This window comes from Calonectris borealis, chromosome 17, assembly GCF_964195595.1.
Source record: "Calonectris borealis chromosome 17, bCalBor7.hap1.2, whole genome shotgun sequence".
NCBI lineage: Eukaryota > Metazoa > Chordata > Aves > Procellariiformes > Procellariidae > Calonectris > Calonectris borealis.
Genome location: NC_134328.1, coordinates 9,584,247 through 9,611,306, shown reverse-complemented (window position 1 = coordinate 9,611,306; position 27,060 = coordinate 9,584,247). Strand labels below are relative to the sequence as shown.

General features: G+C 43.8%; 1 protein-coding gene across 1 annotated transcript in view; it reads left to right on the top strand.

Annotated features, from left to right (window-relative positions):
* Positions 1–27,060, top strand: part of NFATC2 (nuclear factor of activated T cells 2) — a 95,217-nt gene that overhangs the window by 36,673 nt on the left and 31,484 nt on the right. Inside the window, exons 6-9 of the mRNA XM_075166538.1 lie at positions 4,527–4,667; positions 19,743–19,798; positions 20,719–20,845; positions 22,388–23,083. Of these exons, the coding sequence (XP_075022639.1) occupies positions 4,527–4,667; positions 19,743–19,798; positions 20,719–20,845; positions 22,388–23,083 (1,020 nt within the window). The remainder of the gene's footprint in view (positions 1–4,526; positions 4,668–19,742; positions 19,799–20,718; positions 20,846–22,387; positions 23,084–27,060) is intronic.

The window sequence follows — 27,060 nt, the reverse complement described above, 5'->3', positions numbered from 1 at the left end:
AGTAGCCACATTTTTTGGTTTACTTGGCTTGTGATGGCAGTTAGAGGTAATTAGAGATGACGCTAGCTGCAGGTGAGCCTCAGTCCTGCTCCTTGTGATCACCCTGGGTAAGATCTCTCCTGAAATGGTAACAGGGACGACAGGTAAACCTAAGCTCTGGCTCCAGTGTTGCAGGTGGCAGAAAGATGGCATGGAGCAGATTTCACTCTAGCAGCTGTTCTTTGGCCTCTGTTTACATGGACGTTTGCATGGAGCCTCCAGCCACTCTGCAGGAGGCTCTGAGATAGCGCGCCGATACACGGAGGCTGTAGAGTATCTTTGCTCTGGAAGCGATGGTCAGACCCGCGCTGCTCTGCGCAGAGTTCACAAGCCTGTTCCTCGCGAGAGGCAGACACGTTAGTGTTTTTGCTTTGCCTACATTACCCGATCCAGCCCTCACTCTTATTGCACATGCTGGGAGAGAGATTGCCGAGACGGCTCCTCTCCAGAGGCTGTTAAGAGACATTTAGCTTCAGTTAAGACTCCTCATAAAACGAGTCAGCTTTTGGGCAAGACAGGGCAGTGCTTGGAAGCCCTCCAAGCCGGTGGAAGGAAACGCGATGCTCAGGCAGGGCTAGAACTGCTCGTCCCAGGAGATAGGTGCAGGAGGAGCGCTGATGGGGAGAGCTAGGCAGCGCGGAGGGAAAGGGGCTCTCAGGTGGAGCTGGAATCACCTAAGGAGCACATCAGGGAATACAACTGAGGTTGTCACTTGGAACCTGCTAGCAGCAGGGGGCAACAGTCTCCTGGGGGAGATTTGCAGCCACAACAGACTTATCCAGGTAATCAGTTGTCTCAGAATATCCCTTTTTTTTCCTAGAAACCAAATAGCCACTCTGCTGGAAAAGGAACAGTTATGGACGCTGCAGGCAGATGGGGAAGCAAGAAACGCCTTCGCCCTGCCTTGGCACAGTTCCTTTCGGTCAGCCTCCAGGCTTGTGCATCCCCTGTGAAGCATTCAGCCTGCTGGCCCAGAGGTTTAGGCCGTCTTAACTTTTCTTCCACCTGCTGGCATAGGGAAGGGGGATAAAGGCTCACCCCCCGAGAAGCGCCCTGCGCCCCTGCAGCGGGTGCACGTGAGCCTGGGTGGGCTGTGGGCAGCAGCAGGCCTGCCGAGCGGTGCGGGCAGGGGCGGCAGCGGAGGGGCTGCTTCCCTCCCAGGCTGAGGCTCGCTGGAGGTGGTGCCGCGCTCCGAGACAGCAGCTCCCTTTCTCTCCTGTGTCGCTGCGTGCATTGTATTTCTTGGCACCATGCATCCATGACATCTTGATTTGCAGACAGTCAAATAAAATAGAAAAATAATGTCCCCTGTTAATACGTTGACACACTGCTTCAGGCCAAGTGTGAGTATTTCTATAGCATTTGCTTTGCTGCCTTATGTCAGTAACTGTTGCTATTGAAAGTAAACACCCCAACTGGTTAAATCAACAGTGTTTTGTTTATTCAAAGCTCATAAACTCCAGTAGCTGTAGGTCACTTTATGAAGTGCCAACCCCTGGGGGAAGAGAAGGAATAGTGTGAAATTATTGCATGCAGTCCACCCATCATGAGCTTTAGAGGAAGGGGATTTATTGGCAATTAATATTTCTTGCAGAGGCAAAAAAAGCAATCCTATTGAGGCAGCTCCACACTGAACCTTGAGCCTTGTTACTGGTGGAAATGGGGAATGGGGTGAAACCTTCTTATAGGCCTAGGTAAAAAAAAAAAAAAAGAAGATCTTGGAAAACGAAAAGTGGGGTTTTTTTAGAAAAGGGTTTCCAAACCACCTAGTGGGAGGAGAAGAGTGCAGGCAAAATGGGGCAGAGGAAACCCAGCGCTCGGTGGGTATTGTATTTCTCCACCTTTCCCTTTAGCACGATATCTGCATTGAGAAACTCAACTGAAACACTTCCCAATGGTATTATTCTGCTGCGCATATAAAGCACACATGGGTTTTGTACACCCACAGGCGTAATCAAGTCTGGGTCAGGGCGAAAGCTGTTTTGGAGATGCTCGCAGCTTGCTCGTGCTGTAGCCATGCCAGAACGTAGCTCTGCATCAGCCTGGCTGCTGCTGGCCGTGGGGCCGTGGCAGCACGGAGCTGCATCGGGGTACCTGCAGAACACCTCTGCCCGTCACAGGCTTCCAGGCAGCGCTGCTGAGGCCACCCCAGCTCAGCTGAGGATGGCAAAAGGGGCTTTGGCATTTCCTAAGAGCCGGGATGCACATTCCTGGTGAACCGGCTGTCCTCCCCGGCTCCCTGGTAGGTCGCGGCGTACACAAACACTGCGCTCTATGGAAGTTGGACAGAGACTTGGTCTTCAGCAGCGATTTCCAACTTGCCGAGATCCAAATGTAATTAAGATGAGTCAGACGGTTATTTCCAGGCTAAAATTTGTCCTTCCTCGTCCTGAAAAAGCCTTGAGAACCACTGATCTGTGGGATGTCAGGTACAGAACTCTACTAACACACTGAAATCTGTAGGAGACATAGGTTAGTCTGGAATTTTGATGATTTGGGATGTTTTGGAAGTGAGATTTGGGGGTTGACTAGGAATAAACAGTGTCCAGGGCAAAGCTTAAATACATTTTCTCTTGACTATTTAGACGTGTTTTTGATGATTGCTATTTACTCTTAAGCCTTTGAGGTTACAAATCTGTCTTTGTGATAAATCCAATTATGAACTCATCAAAAATTCGAGTATTTAGGGAAAGGAATTAACCATGCAGCCATGTGAAAGAAATTAGCAGCTTCTGTGAAAATAATCTGAATATATATTCTTAACTGGCAGTATCTTAGCCCAGCTGTTGTTATATATTTGAAGGGAACAATGAGTCATAAGGTTGTTTTAAATAGATTTTAAAAAATGCTTCTCAAATGGCACAAGAAAGTTATAAATATTGAATTATCTATATTTTTAACAAGAGCAAAAACTCTGTGTCATGACTGGCAGAATGGGTTCAGCTGAGTTTACCTTGCCAGCAAAGTTGCTCCCCTCTTCTACAGACACCTGTCTGAAAGGTTTAATGCTGCTTCTTTCCCACCGAATATTCTAACATTTTCTTCGTGTGGTGAGAGAATTTGTACAGCTCTCACTGCAGCCAAGAGCTGTTGGGTTTTCGGCGCTCTGAAGGTTGCACAGCAGTAAAAGGGTGCTGGGACCAGGTCACAGAAAGCACAGCCTTGCCTGTGTGCGAGTGGAGACCCAGCGCTGAACACATAGGATAACGTTTCCTTATTTTTGGCTCGGCAGGCAACGGTGTTCAGTGAAGGGAAGACACAAGTGCTCAGGGTCTCTTGGGAACAGGCTGTTTGTCAAAGAAAGTTAAAATCCAGCCAAGGCAGCTGTTAAATAGATGAGCGGCATCCTCGAGAGGCCTTTCCAGTTGGGGTGGATGAATCTGGAGGAGTTTGAGTGCAGGTCATGAACTCGCAGTTCACCAGACCCAAACTGCTGCCCACCTGGTCTGGTCACAGGGAAGCTCGTGATATTTTCCAGCTGTCTGCGTTGTAGGGAACAATTCTCGCATCTTCGCTTTCTTCGGCTCCTGCTGCGTGTTAGCAAACAGTTGGAATGGGCTTGCAGGGATGGTGACCAGGATTCTCCGAAGCTTTTCTGACCATGCAAATGGATGTTTTAACGGGATGAGAGGAAAGTAGGTGGAGGGATGGTGCTATCCTGATTCTCTGGCTGGGGAAAGAGAGAAGAACTTGCCAAAGACACGCTCCAAGTTCGTGGCCAAGAACAGTAAAGACCTTAGAAATCCTTGATCACATACATGCCTGTGTGGATTCCACCCTACCTTCTCCTTCCTTGCCTTTCATAATCAAACTCAGTCTGCAACACAGGGCCCTGCTCCTCAGACGTTCAGGCCTCTGCAAAACACGCTTGCAAAAAAGCCCAGGCTGCAGCAGAGTCCCGGTGTGACCTGTCCTGCGTGCCGACGCGAACGCAGCGACAGATTGCCCCTCTTGTTGTGTGCACAAGGCTCGGTGCCTGCACATGGAGACAGTGCTTTCGTTGGCAAAGGGACTGTTCCAGGCCCAGCATAGTCCCTGTTCTGTAGGAGGCGGTGGGCTTTTGTAGAAGAGGTTTATTTTTATTTTTTTTCTGAAGGAATTCGGTGCTATTCAGTGGAATCCTCTCTGCAGGTGGAATCTTTGGGCTCCAGGACTGTAGTGTGCCTGCACTTGAAAATTTGGCCATTTATTTGGAAACAGAGATGGGCAAGTTCCAGCTCATTCATCCAAGCTGTCCTTTCTCAAGGACAAGGAGCAAGGCCAGCACAGCTGAAACGCTGCAGCCAGCTCCTGAATGTTTCCAAATAAAATGCCTTGAGTAAGTTTATTTTTCCCTCTCAAACCTAAATTTAGCACCCTGGAGAAGCTGCTTTGGCAGTCAACGGATGGTAACGATGACAAGATCGATCTGTGGATAGTTCTGGGAAGATTTGGAAAGTCCTGGTAAAACAGAGTTGGTTTCATTCATGTCTGCAATTTGTCCACAGCCCAAAGGTCTGCTCATGAACTTCCAATGGTTGAAAGACAAGATATTGATAGCTGCCTTGTTTATGGAGGACAACAGATGATCCTGACTGGACAAAATTTCACAGCAGAGTCCAAGGTGGTGTTCACAGAGAAAACATCAGGTAAGGCAGTGTTTTTCTAACTGTTCCTAATGGGATAAGGCAAATCTGTAATGCTGTCGTCTCTCACGGTCTCATCCTACGATTTGTGCTTATGAGTAACTCTACTCAAGTGAGTAATCCCATTCAAGTTCATGTAAGTAAAACCAAATCACTTGACTTAACCATGTAAGTAAAATTAGACTTGGGACCAAATATTTGCGTTACTGGCCTTTCAGGCACTGTTGAAGAGTAAATCAAAGCCGTGTCATGGGGAAGGTTCACAAGAATATAGACACTGGGAATCAGCAGGAACAGGATACGTTATCAAAGAAATGGGATGACCGTTACATGTTCCTTTATGCTTGTTCAATCTCATGTTTAGTGAGTGCTGCTGCAGAAATCATAATTGAAATGAATATTTTTTATTGAAGTGAACTACAGGCAAAGGTTGCATTTTCTTCCCTTTAGAAGTTTTTGAGGAAAAATGTGCATAATGTGTATTTTTATATCAAAGTAATATTATTTTAATACACATATTGAGTTACAATAATATATCACTTCATCTTCCATATTTTTTCAGATATTTTTACATTGGTATTTTCCATATTGCTTCTTAGAAAAAACAGTTTTAAGCTGCTTAGCTCTCTGAAGGATTTGTCTCTAACTTTACCACATACCCCTGAAACATAGCATTGAAATTTGTCCTGCTTCATTGCGTGCAGGTTTGCATCTCCCCAGCATTACCGTTATAAGCTGAGGCATCAGTTTAAATCATGCAGCCACCTAAGCCTGTGCATACGCACGTATCTGTCCTGCTGTCCGGGTGGGCAGTCACCAGCTTTCCTGGCATAGGTGTATACGTAGGTGTATACCCAGGTGTATACCCAAGTGGGTCCTCGAGAGAAGAATCCACAAAAGGAAGGCTGAGACTGTAGCAAAACAAATCAAATTCAATTCAAAGAGAAAAATCCCCTGTTACAGCCCAATGCTACTTTTTACTAGTAGAGCTGCTTGTTTTAAAACATGTTTTGGCCAAGTTTTCAGGTAATCTTGCCAGTTCTTGAGCAACCATGAAGGGGGAATGAGTGGCAGATTGTAGATTCTCTCTCTTCTCTTTTTACCTTGTCTGCTTATTTGCTCAACTTGCACAGAGCCAGTACAAGATGGTCCCAAGCCTTGACTGGTGTTGGATGAATATAAATAATAGGAATAAAGAATGGTTACTGGGAGTTATTTAGTTGCCTAGCATCACCTTTACTGCCTTTGATGAGCTCTCCGTATTGTGTTTTCATAATGGCATGCTATAATAAACATCACTTGATTTCTAACTCAAAGAATACCTGACCCCAGAAAGTGTGCTTATCATGATCTAATGGTTAAGGTGGGCAGCAGAAATCCAGGTTTTCTTGTTTACAGGAGGAAATGCAAACAAATGCATTCTGCTGTAGTTAGTTACCCATTTTTTCAGAGCTGAATTGTTTCTTTTCTAGTATCATACGCATGCAGGCATTTAATCTCACCTCAGTAAGCAGTATGTGTATTTTATTGGATTTCCTAAGGCTTTTGCAAATGGACATTTGTTTCTTTGTAAATGGTCTGGACTTGTTTAACTTACCCTTCATTAGGCTTGATTTTTGTATTCTAAATAATGTGCTCTGCAAGGATGATAACAATGTCCAGGGATCAAAAAAGCACTTGCAAATATGAAGGGCAGACTCTGCCATCCTTTAGTCCTGTTGATTTCAGCAAGACAAAGGACTCTGCAGTACAAAAGAGCAGCAGCCTGTTTTATGTAAACTTTGTGGTCCCTTTGTGCTGTTATGAAAACATGTTGCTCCTAAGTTTTCTGTTGGTAAACTAAGGTAGAGGCAGCTTAAGCGATATATCCAGTGACTTGCAAGGAATTTAAGAAATTGCATTGTCCAAGTGAACAGCATGTGCATGATTTATGGGGCGATGCCTTTGGTAAAAAGTAAGAATCGAGCCAAAAATTAATGTATGTGGTCATCAGCTGGTGACATGGGGGAAAAAAAAGCATGCAGTGGGTCCCAGTTTCTTCACACACCACAGCAAGCCATGCTGTTTTACAGCAAGAAGGAAAGGCTCTGGGCCTCTGAACTGTGAAGGTTCAGATGAGCCTGTGCACTCAGAGCAATTTTCTTGGCACCCTCTATTTCCTTTTAAGCCCGTGTATTAATTCCTTCCCACTGTGCTGCCACTGTTCCATCGATGTCAGCGAATCGTGAAGGTGCATGGGAACATGCTTGGCAGCCTGCAACGGTACCTGTCCCAAGAATGTTTTGCAGTAACTAAAGGAGATGATACACTAAAAGGAGGTAGCTCTTAATGCCATTTCGAGGAAACATCCAAAACGCCCTGCCCCTATTTCCATATAAGAGCAGGGAAGGCTCTGGCTGCAATAGATGTTAGAAAGTAAAAAGAACAACAATGTTTTCCACACTAAATCTAAAGCTTTTCTTCACTGCTGGGGAAACCGCTTTTTTTTTTTTTTTTGGTCTTCTTTTTTTTACCTCCTGGTAGCGGAGAGGCATGACTTATCCCAGCGGCAGTGCCCAGTCTGGAGCAGGGATTTGCATGCTGGTGTTCCATATCCTGCCTCCCCCCCTCGCCCCTCGGCCTCTGCAGGCAGTCTCAGTCTGCTGGACTTTGAATAAGTGATTGGCAGAGGGGGAATTCAGAGGATGGGAGGCCCGGAGTCAAATCTTTGGTCTGAATCAGAAGTCTGTGTAGTTTGCAGCGGGTTATCTGAGGGACTCTGCTCCGTGCTGAAGGCGAGCTTGTTCTCTGTGTATCCATGCACTGTTTTATAATGCAGTGATACCTCTTACAGATATGCCCTGAAGTGCTTTCAAGGTGAAGATTGCTTTCTTTAATATGTATATCTTAAGGTGAGGAAGGTTAAGGAGCTAAGCTGGATATGCAAATCATGCAGGGGTGATCTCACTCTAGCTGACTGCAGTAGATGGAGAATTAAGCCTTTGTGCTTGAGTTGTCAGAGGTTAATGAGTGTCCTAGCCTGCCTGAAAATTAGGATCTTTGCAGCTGTGACTTTCAGCTTCCCTCATTATACACTGTAGACAATTTTAATTATCACTACCATGGTCGTGCTTAGTCATTGTTGCATTAGGCTGCATGAAGGCAGAACAAAAAGGCCCAGTTCTGCAGCCCGATTTATCAATTAGAAATGTCACTGGGTGGAAGGAGGAGGTGGATCCTGCGCTCGCCTCGAGGAGCTCGCTCGCTGCAGATCCGATCTGCACAGCACCTTGCAAAAAGCACTGATAAGCTGCTCAGAAGCAAAGTAAGCCACAATAAACATCCCGGTGGGTGGATAGTGCATCGCTGGCGTGACCCTGTCATTGTTGCGCCCTCTTCCAGAGCCCGACGCTGCCCCGGGGAGCCTGTGAAAGAATCACGCTCCTGTGAAGGCAGGAAGATGCACCAGCTCGCAGGGGAAACACGGTTTTCTTTGAGTTTCATTTTATCAGCTCACAAGCCTTGTCTGTGCTAGCAAACGGTATTCGATTTCCCACTTTTGCCACCAGTTTTAGCTCTACTAGTAACGACAAGGGTGAGAGCAGCAGTGCAGATAAGCATCTGATAGCTTTCGGCATGTCGTACTCCATAGAGCTCTTTGACTTGGCTCCTTTGTCCAGTGTTTAAGATGAGAGTAGCAAGACTCCTTTTTCTCCCCAAAAACCTTTGTGCAGGTATCTTCGTGCAGTGAGATGTTCTCCTGTTAATTGTTTCCCAGATTCTGAAATCTGGGTGTACCTTGAATCTGGGGTCTGGATCAGTGTCTGCAAAGAAGCGGGTGCTGAGAAGGTGGCAGTCGGTGTGCCTTACAAAACTGAGGAAACTGCTGTTGGGCTCACAATTGTAAATTAGGTTTTAACCCTCAGGCGGACACTCAAAACCTGTTTCAGTTTCCTCTGGATCTTGTAGGCAATTCTTCACTCACTATTAGCAATGCAGAGAAACGTAGAACTGTTCATATTTGTGACCAAAATACAACATACTTTAAGAACAATAGTGAACAGTTTTTACTTCTCTGTTACACAGCACTACAAATATGTATATTTTTACCTAGAAATACCTGGAAAATAAATAATATTCCCCAAATTATGCTGGGATGTCATTATGAAAATAACTGCCGCCTTATATTACACAAACTGCAAACTATTGCAATGAGCTCGCCCATGAGAAGTCTGTAAAAGTCTCTCATTTGAGGCTTGCGACAGGAAATGGCAGCAGGAAGCGAACTGAAGGGGCTGGAGCTCGGTGCTCTGTGTGCGAGCGAGGGGATAAAGTACTTGCGTTTGAAATGCTGATGCATAAATAGCATTCATTTTCTTAATGATAAGGTTTACCAACAAGCAAGCAATATAGTTTTGAGTTCTTTTTAAGGTTATCTCTTCCTGATGAAAGATTGTAATCTGTAGGTGCTGTAAGCCAGGGGAACTCATGAATTCGGTAGAGTTCAGTCCAGCACACAAAAGCAGAGTTTGGCTGAAGGAGTTTTAAGATCTGAACTCAGAGATACATAACAGCCCAGCTAAATAAAAATAGGTTAGGGGAAGCAACTAGATCGGATTGTACAGATAGAAATTTTTTAAGTGCACGTCTTCTTTTAATTTTGATCTGGAAGAGCGAGCTTGAAAAGCAGTCTTATGGCTATCAAGGATTTGGAATATGCTAAAGGTCAAGGGTGTTAGTGTTTGGTTGAGGCCCAGGTTTTACAATGCAGTTAAAAAAAGAAAAGGTTTGGAATTCCCCTTTTTATTTGTTTTAATTGTCATGTAATAATTTGCAAGTCAGATGTTGTTGGTTGCATTGTGTTTACTCCCATTTGTGTACTGGTTACGGCTGCTCTGCTGTGAGTGATAGAGGAGTTTCATGTTTCTCTGGGAGAAAAGTGCAAATGGACTGTGCTTTCCCCTGCCAAACTCTTATGGTGGCCACATGGACATCGTGAATCATCGCTAGGACAATGTGGGTGGTGGAGGAACAACCCAAATAGAAAGCATACATCTTTGGAGTAGATCCACCATAAATCTTTCAATTTGGCCATGCAGTGTAAAGAGAGGAGGTGGTGCTCTCTGTGCCCTTTGAACTGATGCAGCTGTCAAGGCCTCTGAAGTATGGACACTCAAAGTCCATTTGACAAAAATAAATCTTTCCAGCTCTAGAGTCAAGCAATGGAGCTCTAGTTTCTTTTTCCCTTGAGTTCCTGCATGTCTATCACCTCGGTGATCTTTTCGTGACAGTGGTTTCTTAGGACGCTAATAGCTAGAGCAGGTGAGCTTGGACATACTTGAATGTCTGCTGGTTTCAGGAGAGCTCACCACAGGGCAGGATCAGGACCATTGGTTCAGTGTCAGTGGTGAGTTGAGGCTTTCATCTGCACGGTGCCCAAAATGCTGTGCCTGAATGGAGGCACATGCCTCCATACCCTAGAAACGAACCACAGAGCCTGTGCCTGTGCCAGGATACCAAGACCCACCAGCCTTTCTTCTTCCCCGCCTCTCATTCCATCTTGTTCCTCCCCTGGCTCCGTCCTGTACCCCCTTTGGCATGCCTGGCAGCTTTACTGAAATATCTGAGGTACGATTCACAGACTTTGTTGCTTCAGGGACAGCAGTAGCATTCACACCTTCGTGCACAGCAGGAGCAGTATCACGCTGCTTGAGGTGTGCATCAGGCATCCAACCTATGCCCATTCTCTTTGAGGTTGGGGGCTCCCAGCTTCTCGGGTATATAGTTATGTTGCTGTCTGTTGGGGATCGCCATAGGAGATGGGCTCTCATTGCGCATCCAGCTATGCTAAGTGCAGTGGCTTGTGTGCTCATAAGTGCCCATGGCCACGTGTACTTGTTTTATCCCAATATATTCATTACATCCCTTGCTGTGGCTTGCCTATCACTGGAATAACAATAATGTTAATAACTATTCTGATGATAGCTGTACTACTTCACAGTGTCTCTCTGATTTCCAGCACTTCTGTACCTCTCTCATTGCAGACGTGCTTTATTTTAACTCTGGGCAAATAATTTCATTTCTTTGAAATGTATTACTTTCACTTTCAGAAGCAAACAAGCAGGCTCTAGAGTGATTTTGCTCTCAAACTTGCAGTTTTCAGTATTCCTGCTGCGTCACAAGCTAGCAAATAAGCACAGCAGCGTTTTCTGATTTTGGAACGTCCACTTTCTAGAAAAAGTCTTGTTTATAAAGCACAATAAGTTGGACCCAATGATGCTATCAATCTTCCTGTACCTCTCCCTGCAGAAATTAAAAGGAAATCACAGCTCCCGAGAAGGGTTTTATATTCACAACTTATAGCTGGTGATAGTGGTGATTTGTTAAATATATATTTAGATACAGTTAAAATGCACAATAGATTTAAAAATATAGAAAATTAAGAATTTATAATTTCTTACATCACTCCCTTCTGGCCTGCAGCTGCAGCAAGAGCTCAATACTTCTGGGTGTTTGGGCATAGGACTTGCTTATGACAAGCAGCCAGAAAGTTCAGTGAAATGGGGTAAATCCTGTGTTAATGGGGTGTGGGAGTCCTCAGCAATCTGTTCAGGAGCAATGAACAGCTATACACTGCCAGGTGAGAACGAGAAGAGTGGGGCAGCCTTGACAAGCAAGGAGTTAAAAGGGGTGATGTTTTGCTTTGGGCCGAAGCTCCTGGGGAGGCTGAGTCCACACTAAGTGTTGCCCCAGACCCATGAATCGCGAGGCACATATTGGCTGACGTTTTATCATAAGTAAAGCCACTCTTGCAAGTGCTCTTCTAGGCAGTAAATGCCTTTTACAGCCCGTATGTGTTGTAATTGTATGAGTTGTTATCTATCTGCTCAAAATCAGCCAAATGACTTGAAACATGAAGCAGTCTTCTGGCCAGGACAATTCACTATAGAAAACTGTGATGGGATGGCGTTATGGCATGTATAATGTGAATAGAAGGTGGCTTGTATATTGGTTTTGATGATAGTGAGGAACCAGGGCTGAGGATCGTGATCCTTTGTGAGAGATGTGAAAGGAAATTTTAAGACTGTCTACAGCAATGTTCCCCTTTTCTGTTGCGTCAAGTCTGAAATTTCTCACTGTGCCCCAAACAGGGAACTAAATGCATGTTAGTAGTCTGGCAGTTTCATGAATGATCAAAAAACTCCCGGAGAATGCAAAAAATAGCAAACTATTTGCAACAATTATCTCTTTGAACTTAATGATGCAAAATTAATGATGCAATTTTCTCAGGCAAATTAAAGATAAAAAAGACACCAAAATTTTTTTTTAAAACTTTCATTTTTTCCCCAGATCCATCCAAAAGAGATGTTTGCTATCTGACCCCAGTAAACAACTTTAAATATTTAATGCAAGCTCCAAGCTCCAGTTCTCTCACTGAATTTCTAAATTAATGAACTGAAATAGAGGGTTTAAGTTATGGAGAATTGAGAGGAACAAGACATATCTTAGAACTAGGATCATAACTCAGTCGCAGATGCAATCCACTGCTGAACAAGCATTACAATGTAGGTTTTTAAGGCATCTTAACCCCAAAAGCCCAGCATCTGGGGAAAAGAACCTAAACTATTGTTTGGTTTTTTTAATGGGAAAGGCTAAGGAAAAAAACACAAGTATCTGGGAATAGTTATAGAGTTAGCAAAACTGAGAGTGGTACTGTAATCTTAAACGATTCAATTTGTTTGCAACATGTGAGGTTCTACAGAGAGTATATGAAATAAATTTGCTATCTTGCTATTTTCTTGATAGTTTGAAAGAGCACTTTCTCTGCTCCACGCAGTCTGTGGCTGAGTCCAGCATTTAAAGCTGGATGCGTATCTTCTCCCCTCTAAACCTGCAGGGCGATGGGATGAAGCAGGGGGATAAATTACAGATGTCTCTGTTGGGAGGCCCACTTGATTTTTGCATTAGCTAAAGGTGATCACCTTCCAGGTTAATCTCCCCTGCTCATGCCTTGCAGTGCACCAAAGTAAGGCGGCAGCGAAGTGGCGCACAGGGCCTGCTTGGTAGTTCTCTCAAAAAGATGTCAGAACTGGGGAGGATCAGGGAGGTTTTGTTCTCTTTGAGTTTCTGTTTTGTTTATTCTTTCTAAGCAAAAGAGGAAGGTGTCTCAGCAAATCCCACCATTTGTGAACACTGAAGAGTAACAAGTATTAATAAGGAGGATTAGAGTTTGCCCTTTTTTGCTGTGCGAATTAGAAAGTTTCAGGGCAAATGGGAAACCTCCTGCTTTTCCTTGCTATTATAGCTGCTGAAAACCCAGCAAACCTTTCTGCCCACAGGTTTACTCCCTGGCTGAAATGTGCTGCCTGCCCCAGGTGTTCTTGTAATCCTGTGGGGCAATTGTCAGACATTAAACTGGGGATCCCAGAAAAACACTGCAAAACAGGAAAAAATCTAAGGATCATACACACTAAAATGCAAAAGAGTGTGGCTGCAGAAACGGAGTTGCCATAGCTGTTAGAGATTCAGCGAGACAGGGTGGAATCCAGTGTTTTGGAAGGTTTCCCCGTATGACACAAGATTTTGGAATTTTACAGCTGGTAAATCCTTATTAACACAGGCAGCCACTACTGGCCTGGATTCCCTGGCTCACTGTTTACTATGGGGGCGCCTAGTGGAAGTATGCCTGGTCCTGATTATTCAGCTTTGAATCTTAATTGTTTAAAGAGAATATTAAAAAATAATAATAATTCTTGGAATAAACAAAAGGCAGAGAGACAAGCTCCCATCACCTGTTGACAGAAAATTGATCGTGTAGAAAGCTGGCATGGGGAGTGGAATTCCCTATTCTCCCACTTAGTCATCGCATCCTGGTGTGACTCATTTTATTACATGGAGGTTCCCAGTGGTTTTATTTTGAGAGGAGCTTTTGTTTAATAATTTATACACACACACACACAAACACACGTATAATCTTAAAAAAACAACAAATCTATTTTGATGAATTGGCATAAGGAATCATTTGGAAGAGCTCTGGAATGACAGACTGCCCCTGCTGCTTCACTACTCAACTACTGTATTTATGTTTTATTTTAGCATGAATTGAATTCCTCAACAATAGATGGGGAGAAATCTCCTCTAGACTTGTTCTCACTGTGCAAAATGTCAGATTTGGGGCTGGGCTGGATGGCGGATGACTAATCCATTGGCCTTTTACCTCCCAGACCTTGACTTGTATCTTTGGCCTCGGTGACTCAAACTTAAGTCCTCAGTGAAAGGAAGGCACTGGGCTCAGCTCATCATAAACAGAGCTTCATTAACTGCAGTGGGCAGTCTTGCTTCAGAAAGAAAAAGAAATCCATGGAAATCAAGCTCAGTGAAAAATTCAATAGCTCTACTTTTGTGAGTTGTAAATTCATTCATGCTGTGTTTGCTCAAAATTTTGAAAACTATTCTGAAGTAAAAGCTTAGAAGGAGACAACTGCTTGGGACCAGATGCTGAGCAACCTTGCACTGACATAAAGCAGACTAACTTCCCAGCTGAAATCAGAATTTGTCCCTGAAAAGAGCAGCGGAGACTTTGTGTGAGTGATCCCCTGCCCATAAGGTTTCCACATCCCAGAAGTGGTGTCTGTTCTGCTGGAAAGCATTCATTGTTGTTTACTTTGTTCTTGGGGTAGCTCTAAAAAACCTTGACAGTTTTCCAGAGATGCCTGTCATCTACTGATAAAAACTGACAGAGATAATCGTTGTGCTTTTTTGGAAGACCTTCCAAGAAACATAGTGAATAGGGACAATTCATTGCAAGCCCAAAGGGAACTCTGCAGAAATGTGTAGTCGGGGCAGCTGTCCCACTAGCTACCAGGCTCAGTTTCTTTGGGGAGCTAGCATGGTTTGCTGCCTGGGAAAGAGCTAACAGGTTGTTCATTAAGTAATTTGTGTAATGCTTGACTCAAAAGCAATGTACATTTTCAGTGTACATAAAATCACATGCAGGCACAGAATCACATACAGAGTCTGCACAATAGTATACTTAGTCTTCAACTGAAGAGAACTGCAAAGAAAATTTCCTGAACCTCTCAGTCCATCAGTCATGCTTGTTCAAATAAAGCAGTAAGTTTGTTTCTCTGCTAGTTACTGACCCCAAAGTCATGAGTAAGGGATCGTGAATAATGTGTAAAGGCTGTAACTGGTTCAGAAAACCTTTAATTGGCTAATTAAAAAAAGCCCTATAAGGGGCTGCTGAGAATCACCCAAAATGTTCCTAATGCAGACTGACGTTTTGATTTTCCCCAAAGTTTGAAGCAAGACTTTTGGTATGATCACAGTTTGAGTTAGAGAGGGTAGAATTACTTTCTTCCAACAACTCATTCATTCCTCCAAAGAGTGCTGACACAATCAGATCTCTCATCAGGGTTTAATGCTAAGTCTCATAGCCCTGAAGCAGCACAAAAATCTCTATTTCCTGAACATTTTACTGACCTGTGATGTTAAAGACTTGCCAACTAAGACAAACCATTAAATGAGCAGGGAACCACAACAGTAAAAATACTGCATGAAGCAGCCGTGGCTGGTAAGACCTCAGGGTCTAAATCCAAAAATATTTTATCATCTTTAGTGGAACTACTGCTCTTTTCAGAGGCGCAGATTGAATTCCCCATTGTGGAGGTAGAATTTGAGACACACCACACACATGGACCTGGCACCAAGCTCCAGTGTGATCCACGCATGTACTGGGACAGCCTTGCAGTGCTCTGGCTGGCGCGTATCGCTGTCAGGACAGCCCAGCGCTGACTGCGACTTGCAGAGCACACGCGCTCTGCATCTGTGCGCTCATGCTCTTACCCTACTTCAGCAAAAATGATGCTGTTGCTCTTTTGCAGTTTTCTTACTCTCCAGTGTCAATGCAGGTTTAATTATATGCAATAAACAGCTATCTGTACTTGGAGACTTTAGATTATCAGTCAGGCTGGGGCTTAATCTTCTCAGTTTGCAAGCAAGGAGGGGACCAGTCATTTGTCCCATTTGTGGCATGACAGAATTACAGGGTAATTAAGGCCAGAAGGGACCTCGGGAGGTCATTGAGCCCAACCTCCTGCTCAAAGCAAAATGGATCTGTAGTGTTTAGGCACCACCTGGGTTGCAACACTGGCACTGGAGAAAAGGGCCTACTTCTGAGTACCCAGGTCACGACATGTTTTGTATTGGGGGCTGTGCTCTACCGTCGTATGCGCATTATGATTTTTAGCACATCCTTACGATACGAATCCCATTTTTGCTGATGACTTTCTTCAAACATCCACTTTAATTTTCTCCTAAAAAAATTCTCATTTATGCACATTCTAAAGATGATAAATGTGTTGACAGTTTGGTGCAAGTTGTCTCTGTTGAAAATTTGCTGGAATTGTCCTACAGATGGGCCTTAGACTTCGCAGTTTAGTCCTTCTGCTCTCCGTTAACTCTGTGAGTGTACATAATCAAAAGCTTTCACTACCAACAAAAAGGATAGGTTAGAGAGACATTTCTGAATGCAGTTGTATCTTTCATTTTATTCACAGCCTCCCTCATCCTTCTGCCAAAAGCTCACCGTAATGTGCATATCCAGAGGGGTTAAAGGAAAAGCAAATATTGATTGTCTCGAACTAAAGTTTGTACATTCGCAACTATAACAGTGAAGCAGTGAGACAGATGGAGCCACATCATGATATTTAAGCATAAAGGTCAGGGAGTGGTTATATTCAACAGTGCTTAAAGAACAGGGATTGCTGCTGCTGACAGATTTGTTAGAAACCTGTTTAGCTGCCACGAGCATGAATATATCCAAACAGAAGCATCTATCATCATTAGAATGATAACTCCAAATACATTTATTTCTTGTTTGGTTGGGCTTATTCTCATTCTTACTCTTAATCCGCACAGACTTTGGACTCAGCCTAAACATAATTTGATTTTTATGGTTGGCTTCATTAGCTTTTAGTGCAATTCAGTGGCTCGGTTACTAAATCAAATCCACTGTGATTGTGGTTGCATATGCTTCACAGGCCTCTTGAATACGGCAGATGACTTGGAGGCCCGTTTCTCCTCTTGGACCAACAAATCCTTTTGATTTCTACCTTCTTTGTGAAGTTAGTGCTGTTGTATCTGCACAGACTGTTTGAATTTAGCAGTACAGAAACAAAGATGAAAACATTCTGCCTGGAAGAAAACCAATGTCAAATATTCCCACTTGGCTGTCCTTGTTGTCAGGACATCTTCATATTGCATTGCTTAGACAGTTCCCAATGTATGTCTCTATCAGAGTTCTTATTTTATGACATATTTTCTTCTTTCCTTTTCCTTCCTCTTTTCCTCAGAGAACTATAAAAATTTATCTTTTGGGGTTTTTTTGGGGGTGTGGGGCGGTTCCTTAACACATACTGTGATGGTCTCTTTTCACAAAGATCACCTAGAAGAGGAATTCCCCCATCAAGTATTTATTGCTTTGTCATCATACAACGCATTTAGCATTTGCTGGATTAAACACCCAGTATTTGCTGGCTTCCCCCTTCCCCGAGATGTTTACCATTTCAACCAGGGTGAAGCATTAGCTACATTAGTAGGGGTATAGATTTAACCTGCAACAGTCCAGAGCAATGGGCAAAGCGAATGCTTATTATTAAATAATGGAATATTTTCCATTCCTTTGCACAGCAGTCCTTTGGGATCTGAGGGCTAAACAGCAAATCGGGCGAGAGCCTTGCCGGCTCTAATTACACAGCTCGCTTAGGCCGACTGCGCCCTGGCAGCCCATCACTAATCCACGTGTTAGTGTAGAAAAGACAACTGACTCACTGTGGAGAACTTGAAACACTTAAAAAAGAAAAAAGCCGAAGTTATTTAGCATTTTCTCCTTGCACCAGATGCCGTGGCAGCAGCGGCGTGAGGTGTTTGGAGGCCCGGGCTCTCTCTCCCCTCTCTCCCCCTGTGAGGCTCTTCCTCACAGGTAAACGACGGATGGAGCCAAACTTCCAGCTATTCCTCGGTTGCCTCCGCTTCCCCAGCGGCAGGATCGGGCAGGCGGGTGAGGAGGCCCAGCCCGTGCTACGTGCCCGCTCCTGCCCCCCACAAGCCCCGGGGAGCCGGCCTGTCCCGAGGGAGGAAGGGGCACACTGTTGGCGATGGACTCGGGGTAAACCCTTCTCTCCCGCCTGCGGTTTAGGGGCCAAAACAGAGCAGAGGTGTCTCAGGGGTAGGGTGCTGGGGGAGAGAGCAGTGGGCACGGGGAGGGAGCCCCGGGCTGAAGGGACGCGGAGCTGGGGCAGGCAGGGCCCTCCCTGGGGCTGCGGGCCCGGCCCGGCCGCCGAGCAGCAGCTCGAGTCGCTCTCGGGGAGAGGCTGCCCAGAGAGCCGAGCACATCTGTCAGCTCATTGTCTGCGCGGAGCGGAGAACAAAGAGGAAAACAACAGAAAAAATGCAAAATGCATTTAAAAATACTCTTTCATTTCCCTTTTTGCCAGAAGCAGAAGTACTTAAATAACAGAGGACAAAAGCAGCTCTTGCAGAATTTCCAAGAATTGGGAAAAATAAGAAGTCCTGTGAGAAGGACTGTTTTTAGGAGACTTCCACCCCTGTCTTGCCAGACCTGGGTGTGCAGTCTGGGGAACCCCCGCAGAAACGCGCCCGGGAGCTGCCTCCCCCTCTCTAAAGCAAACACCAGCCTTGCGGCTGCAGTATTTCAAGTCACCTCAGATCGTTTGGATATGTGTCCCCTATTCATTTTAAAATCAAGCTTCCAGAAAGGTATGAGGCAATTTTTTTTCCCATGAGTATTTTTCTTCTGCAAATTGCTTGGCTAAAAGGCTCAGCGGAATATAAAAATCAAAGGGGTAGAGATTAAAATCTTAAAAAAAAAAAAAAGTAGTAAGGAAGGCATTGCTAAAAGATGTTTCTGGGAAGTGTGGGTGACAGTAGATTTAAGAAATATTTGTAGCCAGATGAAGCACCCAGTCTGTGTACAAATGTCCTGTCACTACTGATGTACTCTTATAGCACGGGCGTTACTTTGATGGTATTCCATACAAGGGGATCAAATTTTATTTTCCTTTATAAATACAATTTTGTGTAACTCAGAATGGAGACGAGCTGCGTGGATGTAATTAAGAGCAGAAGGACTTCCAGTGTTTCAGAGGCAGAGGCTCTTGCACACACAGTGAGGTGCTTTTACACTGAGTACAGTGAATATTTGGTGCTTTATATGACTTTAAGCAGGACTGCCGATGACGCTCCCTCACAGCCCACAGTGGTGGCAGTGCGGAGGTGCGGATCCACTGTCGGAGATGCTGGGCTTGTTCCTCGATCAGAGGAGGTGCATTGCTAGATACCGTGTGCTGAGGTTTCATATTGCACATATAAGAAACGAGTATAAATAGTAAGAGGGTATGCATAACAGAAATCAAGCACCCTATATAGCTGCTTTCCCAATTACGGTAAGTTACTGTCCCTGTTGAACTACTTCTAGTAAAACCTACGCTCCTGTGAGAATTCAGAGCATCTGCCAGTTTCACTGTGCAGCACCTCTAAAAATCAGCCTTGAAGTGGCTCAGTTTGCTTGCTTCCATCTCCATGCACCCCATACGAGATCTGGATTTTTAGCCGGTCCTTCCTCCGCCTCCCCGCCCATTCCACCACTTACCACACTGGTGGGGAGCCATGTGATCGTGGCTTAAAATAGCAGAAAGTTTGCTGAGCTGCTGACCGAATGGGACCATTAACAAGTTATCTGACCTTCTGGTGCCCTCCATCAGTCAAGCTGGCTGAAATCAAGTCTGGTAAAAAGCAGATGTTGCACCTGTGCTAAATATTTCATTCCTCAGTTAGGCTAATTTCTACATAAACATTTAATTTTAATATGTATGTAAGCCTTTTCCTGGTGAGAGAAGTGTTCAATGATGTGTTTAAATTAAATGCGGTTGCTTTTGGTTAGGACTGGGAAGGTGCTTGAAATTAAGTCTGTTTTGAGAGCTTTGCTAACTTGATGCCCTTAATTTGTCTCCTTTTTTTAAGTCAAGCTTTATGATTTAAAAAAAATACAGTGAGGTTAATATTGTGATATTCTTCTAGATGGGCAGCAGATTTGGGAAATGGAGGCAACAGTGGACAAAGATAAGAGCCAGCCTGTAAGTATGCAAACCATTGGATGTCCTCTCCTTGGGCTTCTCAGACAGCAAGTCGTATTCAAGGGATAGTTTTCAAAGAGCGTCTCAAAAGCAGAAAGAGCAGCTATCTTACTGCTGTGATGAACAAATGTCAAATGCTTCAGCAGTAAATGTGTTGCAAAAAGAAACTATTCATTTAGCAGTAACCCACAGCAAATTGAATAACTGCTAGATTTTGTGTTCTTGCAGAAGACTATATTGTATCAGCCCAGTCCTCTACAGGATGCTGGCTGTCCTGACTTCCTTTCGCCTGTATGGAAGTCTTGGGTGCTCTGTACTTTGCAGGACAGGATTTGTACTATAGTATTTAAAATGAACATTGATCTTTCAAGGGAATGAGCCTCTTTGTTCACTTTGCTTACTGTAGTTGTTCAGTGCATTTAGGAGCTAGCACTTACATTGCCATGGGCGATGCCTGCCCTTGCGGAAGAGAACGGGAGACTCACTGTTAATTTCCATGGAAGCAGGATTCGGCTGTGTATAAGTAAAAAGCCTATAGAATAATCAAGTTTATTCTAACAAGAAGAGGGAATTCTGCAATATATACTTGTTTATCAAGCACAGTGTGATTAACAGTGCTGCCGCATTTATCACCATTCTGTGTGTTTTATTTGTAGCTGAGACTTCTTTCTCCAAGTTCAGGAAAACATCAAGTACCCGAAAGAATACAGTACATAGAAACCAGCTTCTTAGTACCAAAAATCTTCTAGTCTCTCACCACCTGCCCTTTTTTTCCTTTCTTCTTTTTATACCCTTCTTTATAGGGATGAATGGGAAGATTTCTCTTCCTTTATGCCTGGACGTGTAACAGGGGAGATGCATCCAAGAATCTGCAGTCAGCCTCAGTTACTAATTCTATATTGTCACCTTCGTTGTTTCAGAGCATGCTTTTTGTAGAAGTACCAGAGTACCGTAACAAGCACATTCGCACAGCTGTGAAGGTGAATTTTTACGTCATCAATGGGAAAAGAAAAAGAAGCCAACCCCAGCATTTTACCTATCACCCAGGTAATTCTCAAGGACAGAGCAAGTTGTTGCCTAGTTCTCATGAGCAAGATTTTATTTTCTGCTATGTTGTTTTCTTGCCATTATTTGAGGATCTGAATTTTACTAATTTAATTCAGCTGAGTGCAGCTGAGAACTCAACAACTGTTTGGTTTAAAGGATGCATATGATTTATGATCAGGAATTTCCCACAAATTTAAGGGGACAGTTATCTGGGCAGTGGCCTGATGCTGCCCCATTCACTTGATGGAAGTTTGCCAACAGCCTCAGTGGGAGCAGACTCAGTCTGTGACACGATGTGACCCTGTGAAAATGAGCATTGCCTTCCCCAGCTGACGTGTACGACAGTAAGATAACATTAGATCTGGGAAAGTAACAAGGGCTTGGTATGGAGGAAGATGAGCAATATATATTCTTCAGAATGAGGCTGGTTGAGAAAAATATGAATGCTTTTCTGATGTTCTTCCTCTTGGGAATCAGTGAGCCATGTCACAATAAATGCAACAGGATTACTAATGAGATTCCCAGAATTTCTCAGCTTTGGCTGGGAGAAAAATATTGTGAGAAAATCAGAGTATTGTGTTTGTGGAAACCAGAAAGCATAAAATAACAGTACCAGATTTTTTGCAAGCTTCAAAATGATGTCTTAATTTGACTGGTTTCTAAGGATGGACAAACATTCATTCTGATTCTTACTTCGGTCTCCTCCAGACTGAAAACCTGTGGTCCTCTCCATGAATTTATGAACTGTATAGGATATCACCAATGTGAAGGTTTTGTATAGTTGCTAAATTGTTCTGTTATGGAATACTCTTGAGAAGTACAATACTATCTCAATATGATCCCTAAAATAGACCATTTCAGAGAAGGAAAACTGTACACTTCCAAAAAATAACCCAGTTGCATGACCGTTATATGGTTTCCATTGTATGGTATTTCTGTACTGTGTTTTGGGGAAGATTTGACAAAAAAAGCATTAGAAGTGTGAGAATTTGTCTGTAGAGGACCATCATATATCCATACCACCAAGATTCACACAACTCTCACTAAAATCATGGTCTTTTAAGTGATGGTGTCAGAAAGATCAATACTGGGGAAGTTATGTGTAGCAAAGGAACTAAAAAGAAAGTCTGAAGTAGTTCAACTGTGCCTTTGGCCACTAGTTAAACGTTTTACAGAAAAAGAGAAGTATATGTCATAGGATTTCTAGTTTCAGTCTTCCTTTGAGATGGAAGTACTACAAGAAACACCTATCTATGGCTTCTTATTTTGCTATGTTCCAGAATGAGCTGAAGTATTGATTTTTTCGATTTTCAGAAATTCGTGGTTAAATAGATTGTTAAAGATTTTAAAGAACATCTTAGTATAGAGTGCTTTCAGAGAGACTCTGCCATGATTGCATATACATGATTTATTAAACTCAATGTCTGCGAGCTTGCGCATGCAAATCTTATGAACGGCTTAAATCTCTTATTACTTCAAGGAAAACCTCTCTGTTTCTTATCAGCTTGTTACGAATAATGTCCTTTGCATGCTTTATTCTAGTACCATCAATCAAAACAGAGCCCATTGATGACTATGATCCAGCCTTAATCTGCAATACAGTACACAGTGGTCTGGGAACAGTAACACAGCCTTACTATTCACAGCATACAATGGTCACCGAATCCCCTTCCTGTCTTGTGGCCACTATGGCTCCTTGCCAGCAGTTGCGCTCAGGCCTTTCTTCTCCTGATTCTCGATACCATCAGCAGAATCCAGCCGCTGTAATATACCAAAGAAGCAAGAGCCTTAGCCCGAGCCAGCTGGGCTACCAGCAATCCAATTTGATGGCTACACCAGTTGCTATTTCAGATGCCCATAGGTCAGTGCTGGTGCACGCTGGTTCTCCAGGCCAAACTTCAGCGGTGCTCCACCACTCTCCAGGCAACCAGCAGTCTTCTCCAGTGATTCACTATTCTCCAACCAACCAGCAGCTGAGGTGTGGAAGTCACCAAGAATTTCAGCACATCATGTGCTGTGAAAATTTTACGTCCAATGTTGCAAGGTCCAGCCAGCCCCAGGTCAGTCAAGCACAAAGGTTAAGTCCGAGTTCATATCCTACCGTGATTCAGCAGCAGACAGCCTCAGGCCAGCGAGCAGCAAAAAATGGACCACCGGTTAGCGACCAGAAAGAAGTGTTGCCAGCTGGAGTCACTATCAAACAGGAACAGAATCTGGACCAAGCATATCTGGATGACGGTAAGCACTGCTCTTCTCTTGTATGGGTTGGTTTGTTGGAGGGAGGGAGGAAGTTTAGGACTTATAAATCCCACCTGTTCCTCTGCACAAAACCAACGTGGCCTCCTTTTGACTGGTGTGGATATTTGCTGTTTGGTCATGCTGCATTTTGGTCTTTCATCAACTGCATTTTTGGTAGATGGCAATGCTTTTTGGCAGCCAAGCAAAAAACATAGCGTTCTGCAGAAACCCTCTGTCTTGCTTCGTGCCATGGAGTGAGCTGTCAGGTTTCAAGCTGTTGCCATTTTGTTTCCATCTGCCAAAGGTTAGTTTGGAAAATGGAGAATCTGAAACAAAATGCACTTTTAAATTATTTTTTTATTATTCATATCAGGGCAAAGTCCACTTTGTAAAATGCTTTTGTACATTTTGTACCAAAAAAAAAAAGCCCATTGAACAGTCTATCAAGGCCTGTAATGAATGGGGTAGTGCTGCAGGCAAAACTATTGCAGATGTTCTAGATGAACAGTAGGACATTGATAAGTAAAACAATGCTGTTTCTTTGTTGTGAGCCCAGCAGATTTAGCCTTTAGGAATGAATATAAGTTAGAGTAAAGCTTTCTTTGAACATATCCTGCTTATTCTTAGGTAGGCAGCTATTGGCAATCTGGTTGATTGGTTCTTTTATTAAAGTATGTTCCTTGCAAGAGGAAATCAATGCAAAGTTAGTAGTGCAGCTGGACGCTGCAATCATAAAGGCCAGTAGCAAAACCGACATTGATTTTGGTGGGAGCAGAGTGAGGTTGCTGGATATATTGCTGCAAATGTAGGGTGTTCTTATGCATGAAGTACAGACCTGATTTTCACATATATTCACTGCTGCTGTCCTCTCAGTCTAGGCAACTGCATGCATGGTTTGATCTTATGAATGTGCACCGTTATGTGCTTTGTAAGCACCCAGTAGTTTGGGATTTTTCCTGCAGTAACTCACCTAAAGTTGTGAAATTGTGCCCATGAAAGTTTTATTTTCTTCAACTTAGGTACTGAGTGCTCTGTGGCTGTATCATGGACAGTCTTCATTGTAGCTTTTGTAGGCAGAGTAGAGTTTGAATGGTTTTCTCCATTAGTCTGCGTTTGAAATGTTGTTGATACCGCTTTGGTGCCATCCCAGTAAAATCCGGAGAGTTTTTACTGGTCCCTTTGTCTGAAGAGGAGTGTTGAATTGGGTTTTTACAGTGAATTTGATTTAGGAGATTTGCTAGATCTGCAAGAAAATAGCTAAGTAAAATCCACTTCCCATGATAACAAAGCAAGATAATCTTTCTAATACTAAAACTGAACACTGTTTTAAGATACTTTTGAGAAGCCAAGAGATTCTTCCACATTTCTAAAAATACTTGATACAAACCTTGTAAAAGAAATAAAAAAGAAAGAATCTTGACGTTAAAGCTAGCAAACTTAAGAGTCGAGCCAAAGTCCGCTTAAATGAACTCCCGAAATGGACTGCAAAATTAATTTCACTGGGTTTTGAATCAGGCCAGTAACATCTAACTACAGCATAGCTCACAAGGGATGTGCTCGACCTCCGTGCTAAGAGGAGCCATTAGGCAGAATAGCAGCAAGGTAGTAATGAAATTCCAGGCTTCTGCTTGGCTGACTGGATCATTCTGAATTGATTTCAACTGGAGATTAATTTATCAATTATGCCACCCAAGTCAGGCCAGGCAAGATCGGTCACGTGCAGTCTCTTTACTGACCTCAGTAAGTTTACATTAGTTAGAAGTGTGACTTGGAGAATTGTGATTTACTTTAGGACTTTGCAAAACATTTCATTCTGAAACGTTCAGGACTTGAATTGAAAAGCCACTTTGTTTGCTGCTGGGGAAAAGTGACTCAGAACATAACAAAAGCCATATTTTTCCTGACTAGAAAGTTTATTTTTGTGCTTTATAGTATTAAAAGAAAGCAAACCCAAAGGATTATGGAGGCTTTACCCTCAAATCCCTTTTATCCAGAAAGCTCTTCTGAGATAAAGCTGTTAGGTCTTGCTGTGATTTTTCACGGATACATACTGAGATGCTGGTTACCCAGCCAGGCTTGGCATGAGTGCGCTGCACTGCTGCTGATGTACAGACTCTTAGGCAATCACTGTTTCGGTGTCTTTCGCTTCCTTTCGCTCTTCTTCCCTTCCCCCGTCTTCCTCCTCCCTCTTCTTTGTTCTTCTTTCTCCGTATTTCTGCTGACAGTCCAGCTTTCATCCCTTTCTATGGTCGTGACCTCCCCTCGTCAACTCTTGTCCTCTGCCTTTGTGGTTAATGCACAGCCTTGGTGTTCTGGACTTTGCTTCTATTCTGAGCTTTGCCATGAACTTCTTGAGTGACCTGGGACAAGCCCCGCTCTGTTGGTTCCTCATTCCTGAAGCTGTTGCCTCTCAGAGTGGGCATGCTGTCCCAGTCTTTGAGCTCTCCTGGAAGCGACCAGAGAAGAACATCTCGTAGCTATCACAATTGCTATTTCTCTTTACCTCTTCCAGCTTCCTGCTGCCACTGCTGGCAGGACCCTTCATTACTTTCTTATCTTCCCTGCTGTAAAAAAAAAGTATTTGTCCTTCTTCCTGAGACCATGGTTTGTTCTTTGCTCAGAGCCTTCACTGCTCCACAGGGCACATAATACTGGGGACTTAGCACACGTAACCTCTCTTTACTTCCTGCCTTGTAAAGATAAGAGCTGATTCCACCTCCACAGGAGGATTACAGTCAAATGTGTGACCATAGCTCACAAAGCTGTAAGCTCTCGAGGTTGAATAACACCAGCAGTGTAGCCAAAACAGCATGGACCTTAAGGCAGGTGATGGCAAGTATTTACCTATCTTCTCAGGTGGGTTTTGCCATGTGTGAGGACCTCTTTGTGCAGTAGCTGCACAACTGGTACCATCCATACTGGCTACCTTAATGGTAACTTTAGCATGTCTGTAGCTCATTTCTGACTGTTCTGCAGATGTAGAGACCTGCCATGTGCTTTCTTGGAAGGAGACATTTGCCCCTATTCTCCTCTTACTGGTGCTACCTCAGAGCAAGAGGTGCCCAGCCCAGCCTGTGCAGCCCCCTTGGAACTTCTCAGCCTTCTCCTCCCAGACAGAATTACGGAAGGCGTGCTTACTGGAAGGAAAGCTCTAGCTATCAAGTCGTACAGGTTGGATTTGGAAATGCAGCCATTAGGGAGACTGATGCAGGTTAGACATTGCCACACATGTATACCTTCATATATATATTCCTCCATATACCTCCATATTTCTCTGTCAAAAAAAAAAAAAATCCGTAACTTTTTGATATCAAATAGTGTAAAGATGAATCCCCAGAGGAAGGGACTATTCATGAAAACTTGGCAGAGAAACGTTTGTTACACACTTCTGCCTCAGAGATTCATTATTGTTGGAAATACTTTGGGAGTGAAAATAAGCCATGGGCAGGAGAACCTTCAGGACCCGTCTGGTGTCCAGGCTAATGCTGGCAAGCAGTGATCAGCTTCAAATGCAAGTGAAAGCCATAGGATGAGAGAGTGCTCAGCATGTTTCAGCCAAGGCCTCATCTTAATATTGTTCATAACCAAAACCACCAACAATGGTAAAAGTTACACAAACAACTACAGAAATATGTTGACAAATAGAACTTAGTTCGTCCAGGACCTTCAGAGCAATCAGATTAGCTATTTAAAGCACAAACCCAGTTAATAAATTAGTTATTTGCAGCACCGTCCAAAATCCCTTGGTGAGGCAGGATCAAGAAAGAGGGTGACCCAGGGCTTGGGGCACTGGTCGTGCCCTGGACTGCCCCTGCTCAGGCTGCAGGGCCGGAGGTTTCCTGTGTAGCCCTGGGGAAGCCGCTCAGCTGCCATGTGCCACAGTTCCCCATCTGCGACACAGAGATACGAGGATCGTGTGACGAGCAATAGGAGGATAAATGCATCACAGACTCTAAAGCACTCAGATGCGACACGAT